The 16,886-nt window shown below is 42.7% G+C and overlaps 1 protein-coding gene across 5 annotated transcripts in view; it reads right to left on the reverse strand.

The window, feature by feature from the left end:
- Nucleotides 1–16,886, reverse strand: part of PTPRG (protein tyrosine phosphatase receptor type G) — a 747,615-nt gene that overhangs the window by 148,793 nt on the left and 581,936 nt on the right. For all 5 annotated transcript variants that reach the window (XM_017854227.1, XM_017854230.1, XM_017854229.1 and 2 more), the window contains one exon: nucleotides 13,798–13,864. In XM_017854227.1, the coding sequence (XP_017709716.1) occupies nucleotides 13,798–13,864 (67 nt within the window). The remainder of the gene's footprint in view (nucleotides 1–13,797; nucleotides 13,865–16,886) is intronic.

Here is a 16,886-nt window from a genome sequence, read left to right on the forward strand (position 1 = left end):
TGAATAATTAGTGATGTGGGGTCTGAACCAGGTGGCCTGGGAGGGAGAGAGCCCACCTTATTAATCAGATCCCTATCTTCAAGCACCCGGAGAAGAGCAATCCAAGGTCATGAAACAGCCACCTCACTGGGTTCAAAGACATCTAGCCTCCTCCAACTTTATTAGAGGTTTCAGTTGACCAAGGGCAGCATTTTGATTTAAGGGTTGATGTTTAAATGAAATGTATGTTGACATTAATATTTCCAAAGAGAAAGCACATAAAGATTGCAGTCTTGTCAACAATTAAGGAAATGAACATGACATTTAAATTATATAGAGTCATACAGTGACAAAAACCCAATATTATCATTGAACAGTTTCATTGATTGCCTTTCTCCCCTACAGGGTTCTGGTGGCCATAACTGACACGACGTGTACATTCTTTTAGTTTCCTTTTGATGCTCAGTCAATGACCTAATTCACAAAGGAAAACCAAGATATACAAGAGTTAAGTGCTTTTGACAATAATCAGAAAGTTAGTCAATGCTTGGACTTAGAAGCTGGCCCAGCAGAGCAGAAAGAAATGTGATTCAGAGTTTAACACAACTGGGTTCAAATCACTATTCCATTGCATGGCCAGGATACATTCGCTCGTCTCTCTAAAACCTTACTTTACCTATTTATAAAATGGGATTAAGAATTCTTACCTCACTGTGGTGCCACTGGGATTCAGTAAGATTGTATTTATAGAACGTCCAGGTAGGGTTAGGTACACACACAGACAGAGGTTAACAGTTACAGAAGCAGAGAGGCTGCTGCTTCTTCCTTTCACCCACTTCCTGGTTCTTTGTCCATTACCTTTTCCCCTGACCTCAAAAGAAACTGGCTACTCCAATCATCGTCGTCATCATCATCATCATCATCTTCATCATTTTTATTTTGTGTGGCCCAACTAAACTGAGCAATATGCATCCTATTTTACTAGCTGGGTAGTGATGGTGGCAGAACCCAGAACTCTGCAGTCATTTCCTGTCATCACGTGGTTTCCATATTCAAGTCCACAAGTGACAACAATAATGACGATGATGGGCAGGGGGGAGTTGGTGGCAGTGGTGACAGCTATCACTGAGTGCTTACCATATGCCAGGCATAGTTATGTACAGTAAGTCACTGAATCCTCAGGATAAACCAGTAAGACTGGTATTAGTATTACCTCATGATGCAGTTGAGAAAACTGAGCCACAAAGAGGTGAAGTGATTTGTTCAGGTTGTAACACAACTGGATTTCAAACCCACTATGCAATAGTGTCTGTCTCTCCTACACCGAGGTAGCATACATAGAGCATGCGAGCAGGGTAAGAAAATCACACACGGTAGTCGCAAGCACTTTAGCAGGCACTTTTGCAGTAGGCAAATGGAGGTATCTTTTTAAGAGCTCTCTTTGCTCTTCACATCCCACTGAAACAAGCAGGAAAAGGGCATTTCCCTGGATTTCCATAATCCTGTTCAAATGATAAAATATTGACAAACAAGGCAGGCTGAATGAGAACTGGCCTCAAATTCAAACCTAATCTAAAAGGAATCACTTTTGAAGTCTTTTTACATCTTAACATTATCATTAACAATACTATTAGTGATAAAACAGAAGTCGCACAGCATCCCATTTCCTGGCTAAGAAAAGAAGTGGAAATAGCTTACATCTATGGTGGTGGTTTTGATGCACTGAAATCCAGGAAGTGGTGGAAGTGGCTTAAGTGTGCCTGTTTCTAGAAGATTTTGAGATCAAACATGTTCTGATAAGCATCAGTCCTTTCTAGATCCTTAATAGACATGAGCCAATTAGCCGAAGATCAGGGCGCTGCATATTTATAGCACATTTCAGGAAAGTTCCATGTAATTAAATGCTGGAAACACAAACTTCAAAGGGGAAACTTTGTCGCATGTTAAGATGTTCAAAATGATCAGTGAGCTATAGATTAAAATACAGCATTCGTTTTCCCATTCAAAAAGGAGAAAATAATTTGGAGGATTTCTTTAAGTTAAACATTAAAACAGAACCCTCATTAATTCAGTTGAAATGTGATGATATCAGCAAAATGAAAACTGAAATCTCTGTAAAGCCTAGCAAGTGGTAAGTAATGACCTGAGTGGGTATTTACATTGTCCCAACATAAACAAATTACTGGGTGAAGGCAACACTATTAGTAGAGCTGCTGTAATAGTTACCGTTTAGATGAGGTAGGACTGACAAACATTTTCTTTAAAGGGCCAGAGATTAAATACATAAGGTGGTGCAGGCCAGTGTGTCTGTCATGACTACTCAAGTTTGTCATTGTTGTGCAAAAGCAGCCATAGATGATATGTAAACAAATGAGTGCAGCTGTGTTCCAATGAAACTTTACAGAAACAAGCAGTGGGCTGGATTTGGTCTCCAGATTAGAGCTTGCTGATCACTGATTTAGAGGGCGCTGAACACATACCAGGCATGCCTTCTGCCCCATGTTGTCCCTGTCTGAACGCATTTAGCGATAATACTCATGAGATAAGCACTTTCATTATCCTCACTTTACAAGGCAGAAACTCGGGGACAGAGAGGTTCAGTAATTTGTTCTGGGGTCACACAGCTCCCAAGTTGGAGAGCCAGAATTCAAACCCAGGCCAGCCTGAATTCTGAAGTACTGCTCTAGAAATCTCGTTCAGTTGTGTTCCTAAGAGTCCAACTTCAAGTGAAAAACAACAAAATTCCATTTCTTTAAAAGTATTCCATAATGGAGACTTTTAATAAAGTTCTTTCCAAAGGTTCAACGTGAGATTACTCTGCCAACAAGTAACATTAGTCTTTGCCCCAAAAAAGTCAAGGGAAAAAAAAAAAAAAAAAAAAAATTCTTCATGAGACTAAAATTTTTCCAAGGACAAGGGAAATCTTGTTCATTTTACCCTCAGCACGTTAGGCAGTCAGTTGATGGAAGGATGGGTGGATGCTATGATTCAGGGAGCTTGGCGGTTCACAAACACAAAAACAGGCAAGAACCCCTCACAGCAACTCAGTTCTGCTCCATTTTCTTGCTACTGGATTATAATGACGTTTCTGCCTCAGGATTCATTTTTCCCAAAAGTCTCTTGTTCTAGCATTTGTCCTCTTCTTCCAAAGTCCACAAAAGATATTTTCAGCAACTTCAGCCACTTGGCCTCAGATGGCTTATTTCGAGCTTTTGGACCACAGGGATAGTCACAATGGTGTCAGAGTGACAGTGACAGATTATGGTCCTGTTCAGTATGTCTTCACTTGCCCCTTCAACAAAACCCATATGATGAGTTTCAATCAAGATGGAAAAAGGTAGGTGGGGAGCCTCATAGGGATCTGAGCGGGAGAAGACCTGGAGTTAGGAGAGCCAGTCTGAAGTCAGGAAGACCTTGGTTAGACTCTGGGCTGGGTCACTTCTCCTGATGTGACCCTGGGGCAAGTCGCCCAGCCTCTGACACTTTGCTTGCCTTTCTATATGATGGGGACCGCGGTGGTTGTATCTCAGAGGGTTTCTGGAGTATGTAGTGATGCCTGCTGGGCTAAGCAGACAGAGCAAGCATGCCCCGGCACAGCAGCAGTGAGGCACCCTTTGTGTTTAAACTTGTCACTTGACACCCCATCCCCTTTGTTTCTGATTTCCTGTTTCTAATCTCCACAAGGAGATATTTGTTTTCAGAGTCACCTCTTAATGATATAATTCCAAGCAGGCACAGTTCTTTCACTGGCCTGTAATCAATTTGTGGAGAGAACACACAGCCTGTCAGGGGTAGTTATGGTAAAAAGTTTTTTTAAAAAGTGCTGTCACTCTCCTTTGCTTGTTGCGAGGCCGCTTGGAATTTGATGTGTCCCAGAGGAAAGCAATGTCTGAATCTCTTCCTTTCTAATGTTAATCATTGTCTTCTTTGATTGTGAAATATAACACCCATGCAGAAAGGTGTGCAAAACCTCAATGTACTGTTGAAAACTGATCCTGAAGTGAGCCCTGGTGTGTGGGTGTGTGATCAACACTCAGAACACGAGAAGACTTTGCCTCCCCCTACCCGGCCAGCCCCTTGTCACTCTCTCATCCACCCCCAGGAAGTCACCACCATCCTCATTTTGAAATAATCACTTGAGTTTCCTATTAGTTTTAACACCTACACATGCACTCCGAAGCAATAAAGGTTAGGTTTTCTCATGTTTTGAAGTTTATCTTTGGGAACGCACAATGTTTTCTTCAGAATCTTGCTTCCCTTGCTTAACTTTACCAATCTCCGATGCACCCATATTGTTGAGTGGGCCATTCCTTCCCATCGTGGTGAAATGTTCTATTCTATGACCGCACCAGGTCATCTTTACTCAGCCTGCTAATGATGGGCACCTGAGGCATTACCAGGTTTGGGTAATTAGGAAAAACACCACCACACACATTCTTGCCCACATGTCTTCTTCTTTTATTTTTCAGACAGAGTCTTGCTCTGTCACCCAGGCTGGAGTGCAGTGGTGCAAACTTGACTCACTGCAGCCTCGACCTCCAGGGATCAAGCGATTCTCATGCATCAGGCCTCCCAAGTAGCTGGGATTATAGGCCCATACCACCAGACTCAGCTAATTTTTGTATTTTTTTTAGTAGTGGTGGGGTTTCGCCATGTTAGCCAGGCTGGTCTCAAACTCCTGACCTGAAGCAATCCACCCACCTTGCCTGCCCACAGTGTTGGAGTTACAGGCATGAGCCACTGCGGCCAGCCACATGTCTTCTTTTTTTGAAGACCAGGTTTCGCTCTGTCACCCAGACTAGAGTGCAGTGGCACAATCTTGGCTGACTGAACCTCTGCTTCCTGGGCTCAAGTGATCCACCCACCTCAGTCCCCAAAATAGCTGGGACTACAGGTGGGTGCCACCATGCCTGGCTAATTTTGTTTACTTTTTGTAGAGACAAGGTTTCACCATGTTGCCATGGCTGGTCTCAAACTCCTGAGCTCAAGTGATCTGCCTGCCTCGGCTTCCAAAGTGCTGGGATCACAGCTGTGAGACACTGCACCTGGTCTATACATCTCTTGGGACACATATATGAGTTTCTCTAGGGGACATACATAGAAATGGAATCTCTTAGATTCGTTTTACTAGATCCTGCCAAACTATTTTCTGAAGAGTGATCATACTAGTTATTCTCTTGTCAACAACATGAGGGTTCCTGGATTCACATCCTTGCCAACACTTGACACTGTCAAGATTTTTAATATTTGACTATTTGGTACATGCTGCTAATTTTTTTAAGCTTTGTGGATGCAATATATTTGGGAAATTAATGTGTAATACATATGGACTATTCTTTAATTTTCAAACAGTCAAATGAAGAAATCTAAGGGGACAGCATGGCAAATTTTTATATTATACCTGTGCAATCATCCTCTAGATCAAGATAGAGAAATATTTCTATCGCCCAAGAAAATTTCCTCAGGTTCCTTTTTATTCAATATATTCCTCCACTCCACTGTTCTTTGAGACTGAGTCTCATTCTTTCACCCAAGTTGGAGTGCAGTGGCGCAATCTCAGCTCACTACAACCCCCACCTGCAGGGTTCAAGTGATTCTCCTGCCTCAGTCTCCCACTACAGGTACGTAACACCACACCTGGTTAATTTTTGTATTTTTAGTAGAGACGGGGTTTCACCATGTTGGTCAGGCTGGTCTTGAACTCCTGACCTCAGGCGATCTGCCCGCCTTGGCCTCCCAAAAGTGCTGGGATTACAGGCATGAACCATCGCACCTGGCCCTTCCACCCCACTATTCTGACTTTCATCACCATGGATTAATTTTGTGGATGGACCTGTTCTCACACTTTACATAAATGGAATCATGCATTATGCACTGTTTTGCTTTTGAGTGAATCCATAGTTCATTACCTGTAAGTGCTGCATAATATTCCATTGTATGAATAGTCTACAACTTCTATATCTGTGTTCCCACTGATAGACATTTAGGCTGTTTCCATTTTGTGGCTATTATGAATAAGGCTCATATGCACAAGTCTTTTGTTGATATTTTTCTTGGGGATATACTTAAGTGTGGCATTTCCGGCTCAGAGGGCGGGGTGCATGTGTAACATCAGCAGAAACAGGCACACAGTTTTCTGAAGGGGTGGAACCAAGTGCATACCCAGCAGGGGAACAGTGCAGGCAGCACCATACCCTGGGGCTGGTTTCTTTTAAAACAGTGAATGTGCGGCTGGTGATGCAACAGCAATTGTATAAGATAAAGCCGACCCACTGTTCTAGAAGGAATTCAGAGGACTGGTCTGAAGATGACGCTCTGTTACTCTTCATTGCAGAAACCTCAGTCCCAGCAGGTGGAATATGGAAAGATGAACGATGTAGAGTTTCTCAGACAGCTTTCACCACTCTCTGGAAATGCTTGGCAGGGCAGTCAACGCATATTTTCAAATTCACTGTTATTTCTTCCCTTTTTGCTAGAGGCCGGGAATGACAATAGCTATTCTAGGACTTTGTCCTCAGATTTGGTGAGGAGATGATGAGTGTCCCAGGGCAGGGACAAAAAGGTGGAAGGAGACCCCCAAAGGTGAGTCGAGTGAACAAACTAGTGACATGAGAAAGCTGGTCTGCAAGGAAAGTTTTAATCTTGTCATAGCCACAACTGCCAGTGCCGTGTTTTGACAGGAAAAGCTTGCAAGAGCCTCATTTTGTGATACTAATAGAAGCGAGTTCTCAGGTGATAATTTATTTGTCCTTTCACTGATAGCTTTCTTGGAAGAGCCAGGGAAGGGAAGACAGAGAGAGAGCAGCTGTCTAGCTCTGACCAGCAGAAGATTTCGTTGTGTCTGTGGCAATTTCTTCTTCTTCTTTTTTTTTTTTTTGGCGGGGGGTTTGGGGTAGGGTGGGGATGGAATCTCCCTCTGTTGCCCAGGCTGGAGTGCAGTGGTGCGATCTCAGTTCACTGGAACCTTCGCCTCCCAGGTTCAAGTGATTCTCCTGCCTCAGACTCCCGAGTAGCTAAGATTATAGGTGCTCGCCACCATGCCTGGCTAATTTTTGTAGTTTTAGTAGAGATGGGGTTTCAACATGTTGACCAGGCTAGTTTTGAACTCCTGACCTCAGGTGATCCCAAAGTTCTTCCTTTGAAAGAAAACGAAGCCTAGGCCGGGTGCAGTGGCTCACGCCTGTAATCCCAGCACTGTGGGAGGCTGAGGTGGGCAGATCACGAGGGCAGGAGATCGAGACCATCCTGGCTAACACAGTGAAATCCCGTCTCTACTAAAAGTACGAAAAATTAGCCAGGCGTGGTGGTGTGCACCTGTAGTCCCAGCTGCTGGGGAGGCTGAGGCAGGAGAATGGCGTGAATCCAGGAGGCGGAGCTTGCAGTGAGCAGAGATCCTGCCACTGCACTCCAGCCTAGGCGACAGAGTGAATCCATCTCAAACAACAACAAAAAAAAAGAAAACGAAGCCTATTACACCTCACTAAGATGATACATTCTCCAGGAGAGGAAAGTGACAGTGGGGGAGGGGTGGGAAAAGAGGACAAGCAGACAAGGATAAAATACCAAGCAATCACCAGAGGCAAGTTTCCTATTAGGAATACAAAAGTGGTCCGTTTCAGAGGACTGACACAAGAGGATGGTGTTTTGAGGCCTTTTGACAGTATATGCGTATGTACACAAACAGCCTGCTGGATTTTCCTGGGGTGAGTACTATAAAAAGGAAGAGAAATTATGTATTCCAACAACATGAAAAGAAAAAACAGATGTCTTTTAACTGACACAGGACATAATGCACATACACTCGATCTTAGCCGAAAGGACGAGAAGCGACGTATAATGCACATACTTTTTTCTTTTTCTGAGACAGTGTTTTGCTCTTGTCACCCAGGCTGGAGTATAATGGCATGGCCTCAGCTAACTGCAACCTCTGCCTCCCGGGTTCAAACGATTCTCCTGCCTCAGCCTCCCAAGTAGCTGGGATTACAGATGCGTGCCACCATGTCTGGCTAAGTTTTGTATTTTTAGTAGAGACGGAATTTCACCATGTTGGCCAGCCTATTCTCAAACTCCTGAACTCAGGTGATCCACCTGCCTCGGCCTCCCAAACTGCTGAGATTATAGGCATGAGCCACCGTGCCGGCCCCACACATATTTCTTAACATGGATCAGTTAGGTAAAACTGTTGATGCAAATAAGCTGATGCAAAAGGAATTGCAGTTTTGTACTGTTCAAATTTGCAACAATGATATTGGAATGCATTCTTCAATAAATATGGTTATGTTATACATCATTTTAATGCACCCATTTCTTGCTTTTTGTTTTTGCTAATGACTTAGTACTTGCTGTTTATTTTATATTTATTTTAGACTATGGAAATGATGTTAGACAAAAAGCAAATTTGAGCAATTTTCTTATTCGAGTTCAAAATGGGCTGTAAAACGGTGGAGATAATTCACAACATCAACAACGCATTTGGCCCAGGAACTGCTAATGAACATACAGTGCAGTAGTAGTCCAAGAAGTTCTGCAGAAGAGACAAGAGCCTTGAAGATGAGAAGCATAAGTTGACAACAACCGATTGAGAGCAATTCATTGAAGCTGATCCTCTCACAACTATAAAGGAAGTTACCAAAGAACTCAGTGTTAACCATTCTACAGTAGTTTGACATTTGAAGCAAACTGGAACAGTAAAAATGCTTGATAAGTGGGTACCTCATGAGTTGAGCAAAAATTAAAAAAAAAAAAATGTCATTTTGAAGTGTTGTCTTCTCTTATTCTACATAACAACAATGAATCATTTCTCGATCAGACTGTGACATGCGACAAAGAGTGGATTTTATATGACAATGGGCGATGACCAGCTCTGTGGCTGGACTGAGAAGAAGCTCCAAAGCACTTCCCAAAGCCAAACATGTGCCAAAAAAAAGATCATGGTCACTGTTTGGTGGTCTCCTGCTGGTCTGATCCACTATAGCTTTCTGAATCCTGGCGAAACCACGACAACTGAGAAGTATGCTTAGCAATTTGATGAGATGCGTTGAAAACTGCAGCCAGCTTTGGTCAACAGAAAGGGCCCAATTCTTCTCTACGACCACGCCTGACCACACGTTGCACAACCTAAGGCTTCAAAAGTTGAACAAATTGGGCTGCAAAGTTTTGCCTCATGTGCCATATTCACCTGACCTCATGCCTCGCACTTAGAAGGAAAGACTATATTTTTACATTGATTCACAAACAGGGTTTTTTTGAAAAATGGATTTTAAACCATCAGAACTAGACTAAGTTCTTAGCAACCAGTATTTTTATCTGCAACTGCTGGTTCTTATATACAAAAAGTGCTGCTAATGACTGAACCAATACAGTGAATAGGATTTACAATCTTCCCCTAAGTCTTTCTTCTCCAGTGGATGTTGATAATAGGGCAAATAAAATACTTGATTTAGATACATTTTAGTGCTTCCATCTCTCATTCCATGAGTAGATAGATGGGACCAGAATCAATGGAAAATCACCTCACTCCATTCTCTTTATATTTCCTCATGGCTCTTGAGTTTGTAAAAACCAAAATTTGCCTAGAAAAATGAACACATAAGACACAGCACTTCATGTGGTCAAGAGGTTTCTAGGCTGTCTCTCCCTAGAAAAGCATTAGAGAAGCAATGTTACTGTATTAGTCCATTTTCACGCTGCAGATAAAGACATACCCACGACTGGGCAATTTACAAAAAAAAGAGATTTAATGGACTCACAGTTCCACGTGACTGGGAAGGCCTCACAATCATGGTGGAAGGTGAAAGGCACATCTCACATGGCGGCAGACAAGAGAAGACAGCTTGTGCAGGGAAACTCCCCTTTTTAAAACTATCAGATCTTGTGAGACTTAGTCACTATCACAAGAACAGTGGAGGACAGACCTGCCCCCATGATTCAATTACCTCCCACTGGGTCCCTCCTACAACACGTGGGAATTCAAGATGAGATTTAGGTGGGACACAGTCAAACCATATCAGTCACCATTCTCCAAGCCTCAAAGATACTACATCCTCTCTTACCAACAGACACCTTCATCTATACTGGTCCTGCTTGCATCACTGCTCTGCCTGGACAATCTCCATGCACTCTTTAGGTCTTAATGTTCAGTTGATTTGAGACACTTCCAATAACCAAAGTTTGAGTTTAGCGTGCTGCTTCCCACACTTTAACGTCATTGCATACTTAATTGTACATCTCTACCAAGCATATGCAAATGTGGTGAGGGTAGTAGGTCCATGTCTCAATGCCTAGCTTCATGGTGTACTGAGATTAGGTACTCAGTAACTATGGACAAAATGAGCCAGGACTGTTAGTAAGACTCTCTGAGCAAGCACTATGGGAGTGTGATTAGGAAGGTGCCTCTGGAAGGAGATGTGAAGCTCTGTGCCACTCCTAAGCATGCACCCCTGAGATGCCCCTTCCAGAGACAAGCTGTTGTGAGGAGCTTGTTGAGCTGACAGCCTGCAGCAGCTGCACCTCCAGGATCTGCCCAGCGTCTACAATCAGGCTATTCTTGCTGGGAGGCTCCAGCCAATGACAACACATGGTGGGGAATAAGAGCTGGGCCATTCCTGCCAACACGGGACTCCCTTCAGGGGCAGTCTTTGCTCTGGGGCTCTCTGATAGCTTGGCAAAGACTTCCTTAGAGCTGCCTTCAGCCAGTCCTCCTAGCTCACCTCTCTCCTTGCAGAGGTGTCAGACGTGCACCATGCATGGCCCAAATGCTCTCCCCACCAACCCCTGGTCCTTCTCCATTTGATCCTTCCCAGGCAGTCCTTCCCTGCCAAAAATCTTTCCTGCACTTCAAATTCCACCATGGTGTCTGCTTAACAGAGGACCCTAATGACCAACTGTCAAATACAGTTGGCTGATACGATCAGATTATTCCTTCACATTTCAGCTGAAGAAACACTTAAGATGCTTCTTGTTTAAAAAAAATTAATGAGAAATTAACATTCTAATATATGACTCCCAGAGCTGAAGAAATAAAAGTCATTTCTGAACAGCAACAGAAATCCATATTGATTTTTCTCTTTACATATCTCTATCATTGTTCCCAAGCCAGAGACTGTGAAGGACATGATTATTTATGTTCCTTCAAATTAATAGATCATTCAAATCCCTCACAGGACCTTCAACTGAAATGCTTCTAGCTCCAACAAAAGCTTTTTTTGGGGGGGAGGGGGAGAGAGTCTCACTCTGTCACCCAGGCTGGAGGCTGGCATGATCAAGGCTCACTACAGCCTCAATCTCCTGGACTCAGGTGATCCTCCCCTCTCAGCCTCCCAAGTAGCTGGGACTACAGGCATGTACCATCATGCCTGGTTAAATTTTGTATTTTTTTTCAGAGAGAAGGTTTTGCCATGTTGCCCAGATTGGTCTTGAACTCCTGGGCTCAAGCAATTCACCCACCTCAGCCTCCCAAAGTGCTGGGTCTACAGGCATGAGCCACTGCACCTGGCCTCCAACAAACGTTATTTTTGTTTTTTTAAAACTATTTCTAATGTCTTCCATTCCCTTTTGGAAGAATGACATACTCCTCTCCTTTTTCTTCCCAATCAAGGCACAACCCACATGGGCTTTAGTTCTTCCTTCCCTTCATCCCATTTTGCATTTTGAAATTTTCACTTATTTATTTGTATGCTTACTTGATTCAGTCATTTGGCTAAGATACTGAGTACCTACTATTTGCCAGACACAGCGTGCCACACTAACATGGTTTTCTGCCCTCAGGAAATTGATACCCAAGTATCTGATATATGAGTAAATACACAAACAGTTATTTCAGATACATGTAAGTGCTTTAAAGAAAGAAACCTGGGATGGTGTAACAGAGAGTGATGGGAGTGGGGTGGGATGAATAATTTGATAGGATACTTAAGAAACAACTTTCTAAGGAGGCAATATGGGAGCTGAGACCTGAAGGCATAAGAAGGAGACACGCTTGGCACAAGCAAAGGAAGAACTCTCCTGACAGAGGAAACAGCAAATGCATAAGCTGGGAGGGGCTGCATACCAGGCAGGCTGGTGGGAGAGGAAGGCAGCACTTCCCTTCTAGGTCCATGAGAGCTGGCCTGTGTCTGTCTTAATCAGTGTTCCAAATCTGGGTTTGCACAGCGTGGGCATGCAATGTATTTCTGCTGAATGAATAAGTGAACTTCCTTTGTAGGTCAGTGTATTTTGCAGGTCTCGTCTGACTTCCCAGTTAGAGGGTAGGGTTGAAGCCACACCCTGGGCATCCTGGCAACCTTCCCAGAGCCAGATATCTTTTTTCCATATGTAACAGCCTCTGCTGTCGCCTGAAGGTTTGTGTCCCTTAACCAAATTCCTATGTTGAAATCCTAATCCCCAAGTTTATGAGGTGGAGTCTTTGGGAGGTAAGAGCCCTCAAGAATGGAGGATGGGATTAGTGCCCTTCCAGAAACTGAGAACTGGGAAGAAGCAATGGAAATACATATCTTTTTTTTTGAGAGAGTCTCTCTCTGTCATCCAGGCGGAAGTGCAATGGCGCAATTTTGGCTCATTGCAACCTCCGCCTCGTGGGTTCAAGTGATTCTCCTGCCTCAGCCTCCCGAGTAACTGGGATTACAGGTGCCTACCACCATGCTCAGCTAATTTTTGTATTTAGTAGAGACAGGGTTTCACCATGTTGACCAGGCTGGTCTCAAACCCCTGACTTCAGGTGATCCACCCACCTCGGCCTCCCAAAGTGCTGGGATTACAGGCATGAGCCACCGCGCCTGGCCCAGAACTATCTTAAAATGAAAGCCTCTATGTGGTATTTTTAGTAACCCTATTTTTCTATATTGAGTAGGTTTATTATTGTTACCTGCTGCATGACTGACCAATTTTGAGAGCAGAACAATTAATCCAAAATCCTACTTGCTCCAATTGACCAGACAACTGGTTTTAGTTTCACAGAAAGAGAGGGGGAACATGTTTGTTAAGCTCTATGGAGTTGGCTAATGTCTAAAGACAATCCTCCCAAAAAGGTGTGAAGATGTTTTATCACAGCTGTGGAGATGAAGGGGAGATTTATTATGGTTACTGATGCTATTTCTGTCAACGTCTCTGGAATTCTAATTAGATTATTAAAACTTCGCAAATCATTACATTACATCTAGACTGCACACCTCACTGTGACAAGGGTACTTTTGAAATTAGAGGATCTTGATGTCATAGGTAATGATGCAGTGCTGATAATAAAGTTGCAGGGAAATTCTTCCAATAAAAACCAGTTGGAAAAGACAGAACCCATTTATCTTACTTTGTCTCCTGGTTTTATGCCTGAGGATAAGAGGTCTGCAGCACAGAACAGTAGCCTGGCCTTTTCCATTCCAGTAGCGGCATGACGCTTGCTCACATGCTGCAAAGTTTAATAACTTGTCTGGCTACTTAAAATGCTTCCCTAGATCTGAGACGCAAACCAAACATTTATAGGTGAAAAGACAACTGAAAGAATATTTTTAGGAGAGATATGAAACAAATGGCAAGTTCAACACATAAGAACAGTACATCTTAGGGTGTTTTGCTTTATAACCTATGCATTCAAACTGGTACCAATTTGTTCAAAAGAAACAAATTGCTTACTGTTAACCCAGACCCATTTGCAGGTAATAAATGGGCGTGCTCTTTACCCATCAAATAATGGCTCTAATGCCCTTCAACATCAGGGGATGAGGAATGGGTGTCACCCTCTGTCCTCTGCAAGATAACCTGGTTCCTTTAGGTAGAGATCTGAGCCCTTCACATCCCAGCAAAAGGAAGTGTATGTGGCATACTTACCATGATGTACAACACCCTTCAACCCATGGATAATAGGATCCAGTGCAGAATTGTCCCTCGGACTGACCTACATGTAAAGGAAACATGATTGGTTAAATCTATTCTGGCATCAGGCACAACAGTCTCAGTTTAATCTTCTAAAGAGAAGGGAGGTGGGAGTAGACGTTATCTAGCAAGCTGCTTAGTTCTCACATACAACATGGCTCTCACCAAATTCAGGAGATTTATGACATCATAAAATCAAGTGAGGAAGTCTAAATCAAAAGAAACTTATCAGAATACATTATAACAGGAGACAAATACTATAGTCCAAGGAAACTCTTAAAAAGCAACTGCAAGATTTTCTTCTTGCCTTGTTTTATTAAAAGTAGGCCCAATCGGCTAAAAGGTCATTGAAAGTCATGAGAGAGCAATCCATCATTGAGGGAAGATTTCAACATTTTCTGGTGATTATGTTTTCCCTTCTTTTAGAAAATGAATCTGTTTCCTGCCAGCCTATTCTCCTTCGTAAGGATCCCAGTCCCTTGTGAAAATCACATATTCTAAAATTTATGGAAAGCAAAAGAAGAGGGGAGAGAAGCTTGAAGAGACAGTGTCTCCCACCCTCATTTCCTCCTGGGGTTTTTAATCCCCCTCAAAAGTCAAGCCTCTTCAGTCTTCCTCCCATCTCTTCTTTCCCTTAACTTTCTAATACTACTCAGCAGAACTCCTCATTCTTGCCCATTCTAGAAGATTAAAATTCTAGCAGCATATCACAATTTTGGCTTTCAAATACTTTCTTTTAGACATATAGAGATTTTTACAAATGAAATGAAATGACGTCTTGAATTTGTTTCAAGATAATCCAAGAGTGAACAGCAGGGGGAGTGAGTGGGGTATACATGCCACAGGATTGACCTGAATCAATCATTTATGACCTTGGGTGGTAGGTATAGGATGGGTCATTATACAATTCTCTTCACTTTTATGTATATTTAAGTCTTTCCAAAATAAATAGTTTTTCAAAAATCTATTATCTATGGCCAGCATAGCTCCCCCCATCCCTCATTGATAGTATTTATATATAATCCACTTCTCACATAATGAAGTTGAGATATTGATGAAACTTTCACTCTGTAGCACAATCCAATTTGATGCTTTCAGGTCAATTCAGAGGAATCAAGAGCCACCCCTAGAAGGAATTTTAAGGTGACCGAAAATTTTCCACATTCCTTTCTACTCTTACAATTTTTCCCTGTTGGGTTGCTGTTCCTCGTGTGTCCTCTCTGACAATAACACACACTCCACACACTTCCAGCTCTCCTAAGCCTCAGCGTCTCCAGAAGAGAGCAGTGGTTCTCAAACGGGGGAGATATTGCCCTACCAGGGGGACATGTGACCATGTCTGGGGACAATTTTGGTTGTCACATAGCAGTGGGAAGGGAATGACAAGGGGAGGGGCTACTGACATCAAGGTAGAGGCCAGGGCTGCTGCGAAACATCCTATAATGCTCAGAATAGCTCTCTACAACATCTTATCTGGCTAAGATGTCAATGGTGCAGAGGGTGACGGTTAGAAGCCCTCATTAGATGCTCTATGAGTTTAGTGACTACATCTTCATGTCTAGAGCCTAACTTCAGAATACAGGTGCTATTAAATACAGGATTGTGTTTATAGACTAATACAATATGTGGAGTTTGCTACTGCATTGTAAACACTACAGATACAAAAAAAAAAAAAAATCAGTGAATAGGAACTCAGTGTATCAGATCATAAAGGTGGAATTCTGGGAGTTGGCATAAGTGTGCCTCCAAATTGCCCAAGAAGCTGCTCAAGCCAGGGACTGAAGCATGAAACATTCTTGAAAGGCAACCATGCACAGAATACACCAAATCAAAACTGCATTAGAAGAAACATCGTATTTGTACCATAGCAAGTAATTGATCAAAATTTTAAAACCTGGTCAAAAATGGAATTACAGCTCAGGAATACAAGAGAGGAGAACCTAACCAGTAAATGTGGCCAAGTTTCAAGAGGCCAGAATAGAATAAAATAAGGATCCCAGAGAATGATTCCATATCAAATTCAAGCTATAGACAAAAAGATGGTCCCTTTGATTCAGTATGGAGATGCCAGCTTAACTACCTGTAGTTACTCTAATATCTGTGAGAAATGACAAAATAGCCACAATTTCCCTCTATCCCTGTTACACGCACCTTTATAACTTGACTTTGCCCTCCTCTATGAAAAGTGTACACCAATTACTCCATTATTTGAAATCGGGCTTGTCCATATGTCTTGCTTTAGTGAATGGAAAATTAGTGAACATGATGCAGACACAAGCTCATAAAACACTTGGATTGTTTGGAATCCTGAGATCAACTGAAGAATTCCAAGTTAGCCTATTAAAGGATGAGCGATTACAAGGAGTAGACATAGGTAGTTCTAGCTAACGTTCTTCTAGACTCACCAGCCTACCACCACCAGATAGGTGAGTGAGTCCATTTGAGACCATCCACCCTCGGTGGAACCATCTGCAGTCCACAGAGATGAGCTGAACTGGCCATACCCAGAAGAACTGAGCAGCCAACCTACTGACCCATAAAACGATTTGTTTTAACTAACTGGAATCATTTGGTACAGAGCAAAATTTAGCCATTAGAGTTCCTATGAGTTGTATGCAATAATAAAAAATGGGAAATAGGCTATGATATCAACAATTTTTTAAAACAATGTATCTTGCTTATGGTATGTCTTAAAAGTTTCCCAGTAATATTCCACATCACAAGATAAAGCATTTGCTGGCCACCTGATCAACTCATGTGCTCCTCCAAAAAGGTGTTATCCCTTCTCTACCATGGCAACATTCATCAGATACTCTGATCTTGGATCCTGAACGAGAGGGCATATTTTACACTCAGGGGGACCACTATGGTTTGAACGCATCCCCAGCATTTCATGTGCTGGAAACTTAATTCCCAATGCAATAGCGTTGAGAAGCAGAACCTTTAAGAGGTGACCAGGTCATGAGGGTTCTGCCCTCATGAATAGATTATCATCATTACTGCCAGAGGGAATTTGTTATAAAAGTGAGTTTGGCCCCCTTGCA

Source organism: Rhinopithecus bieti, unplaced genomic scaffold, assembly GCF_001698545.2.
Source record: "Rhinopithecus bieti isolate Rb0 unplaced genomic scaffold, ASM169854v2 scaffold_36004, whole genome shotgun sequence".
In the NCBI taxonomy this organism is placed as follows: Eukaryota; Metazoa; Chordata; class Mammalia; order Primates; family Cercopithecidae; genus Rhinopithecus; species Rhinopithecus bieti.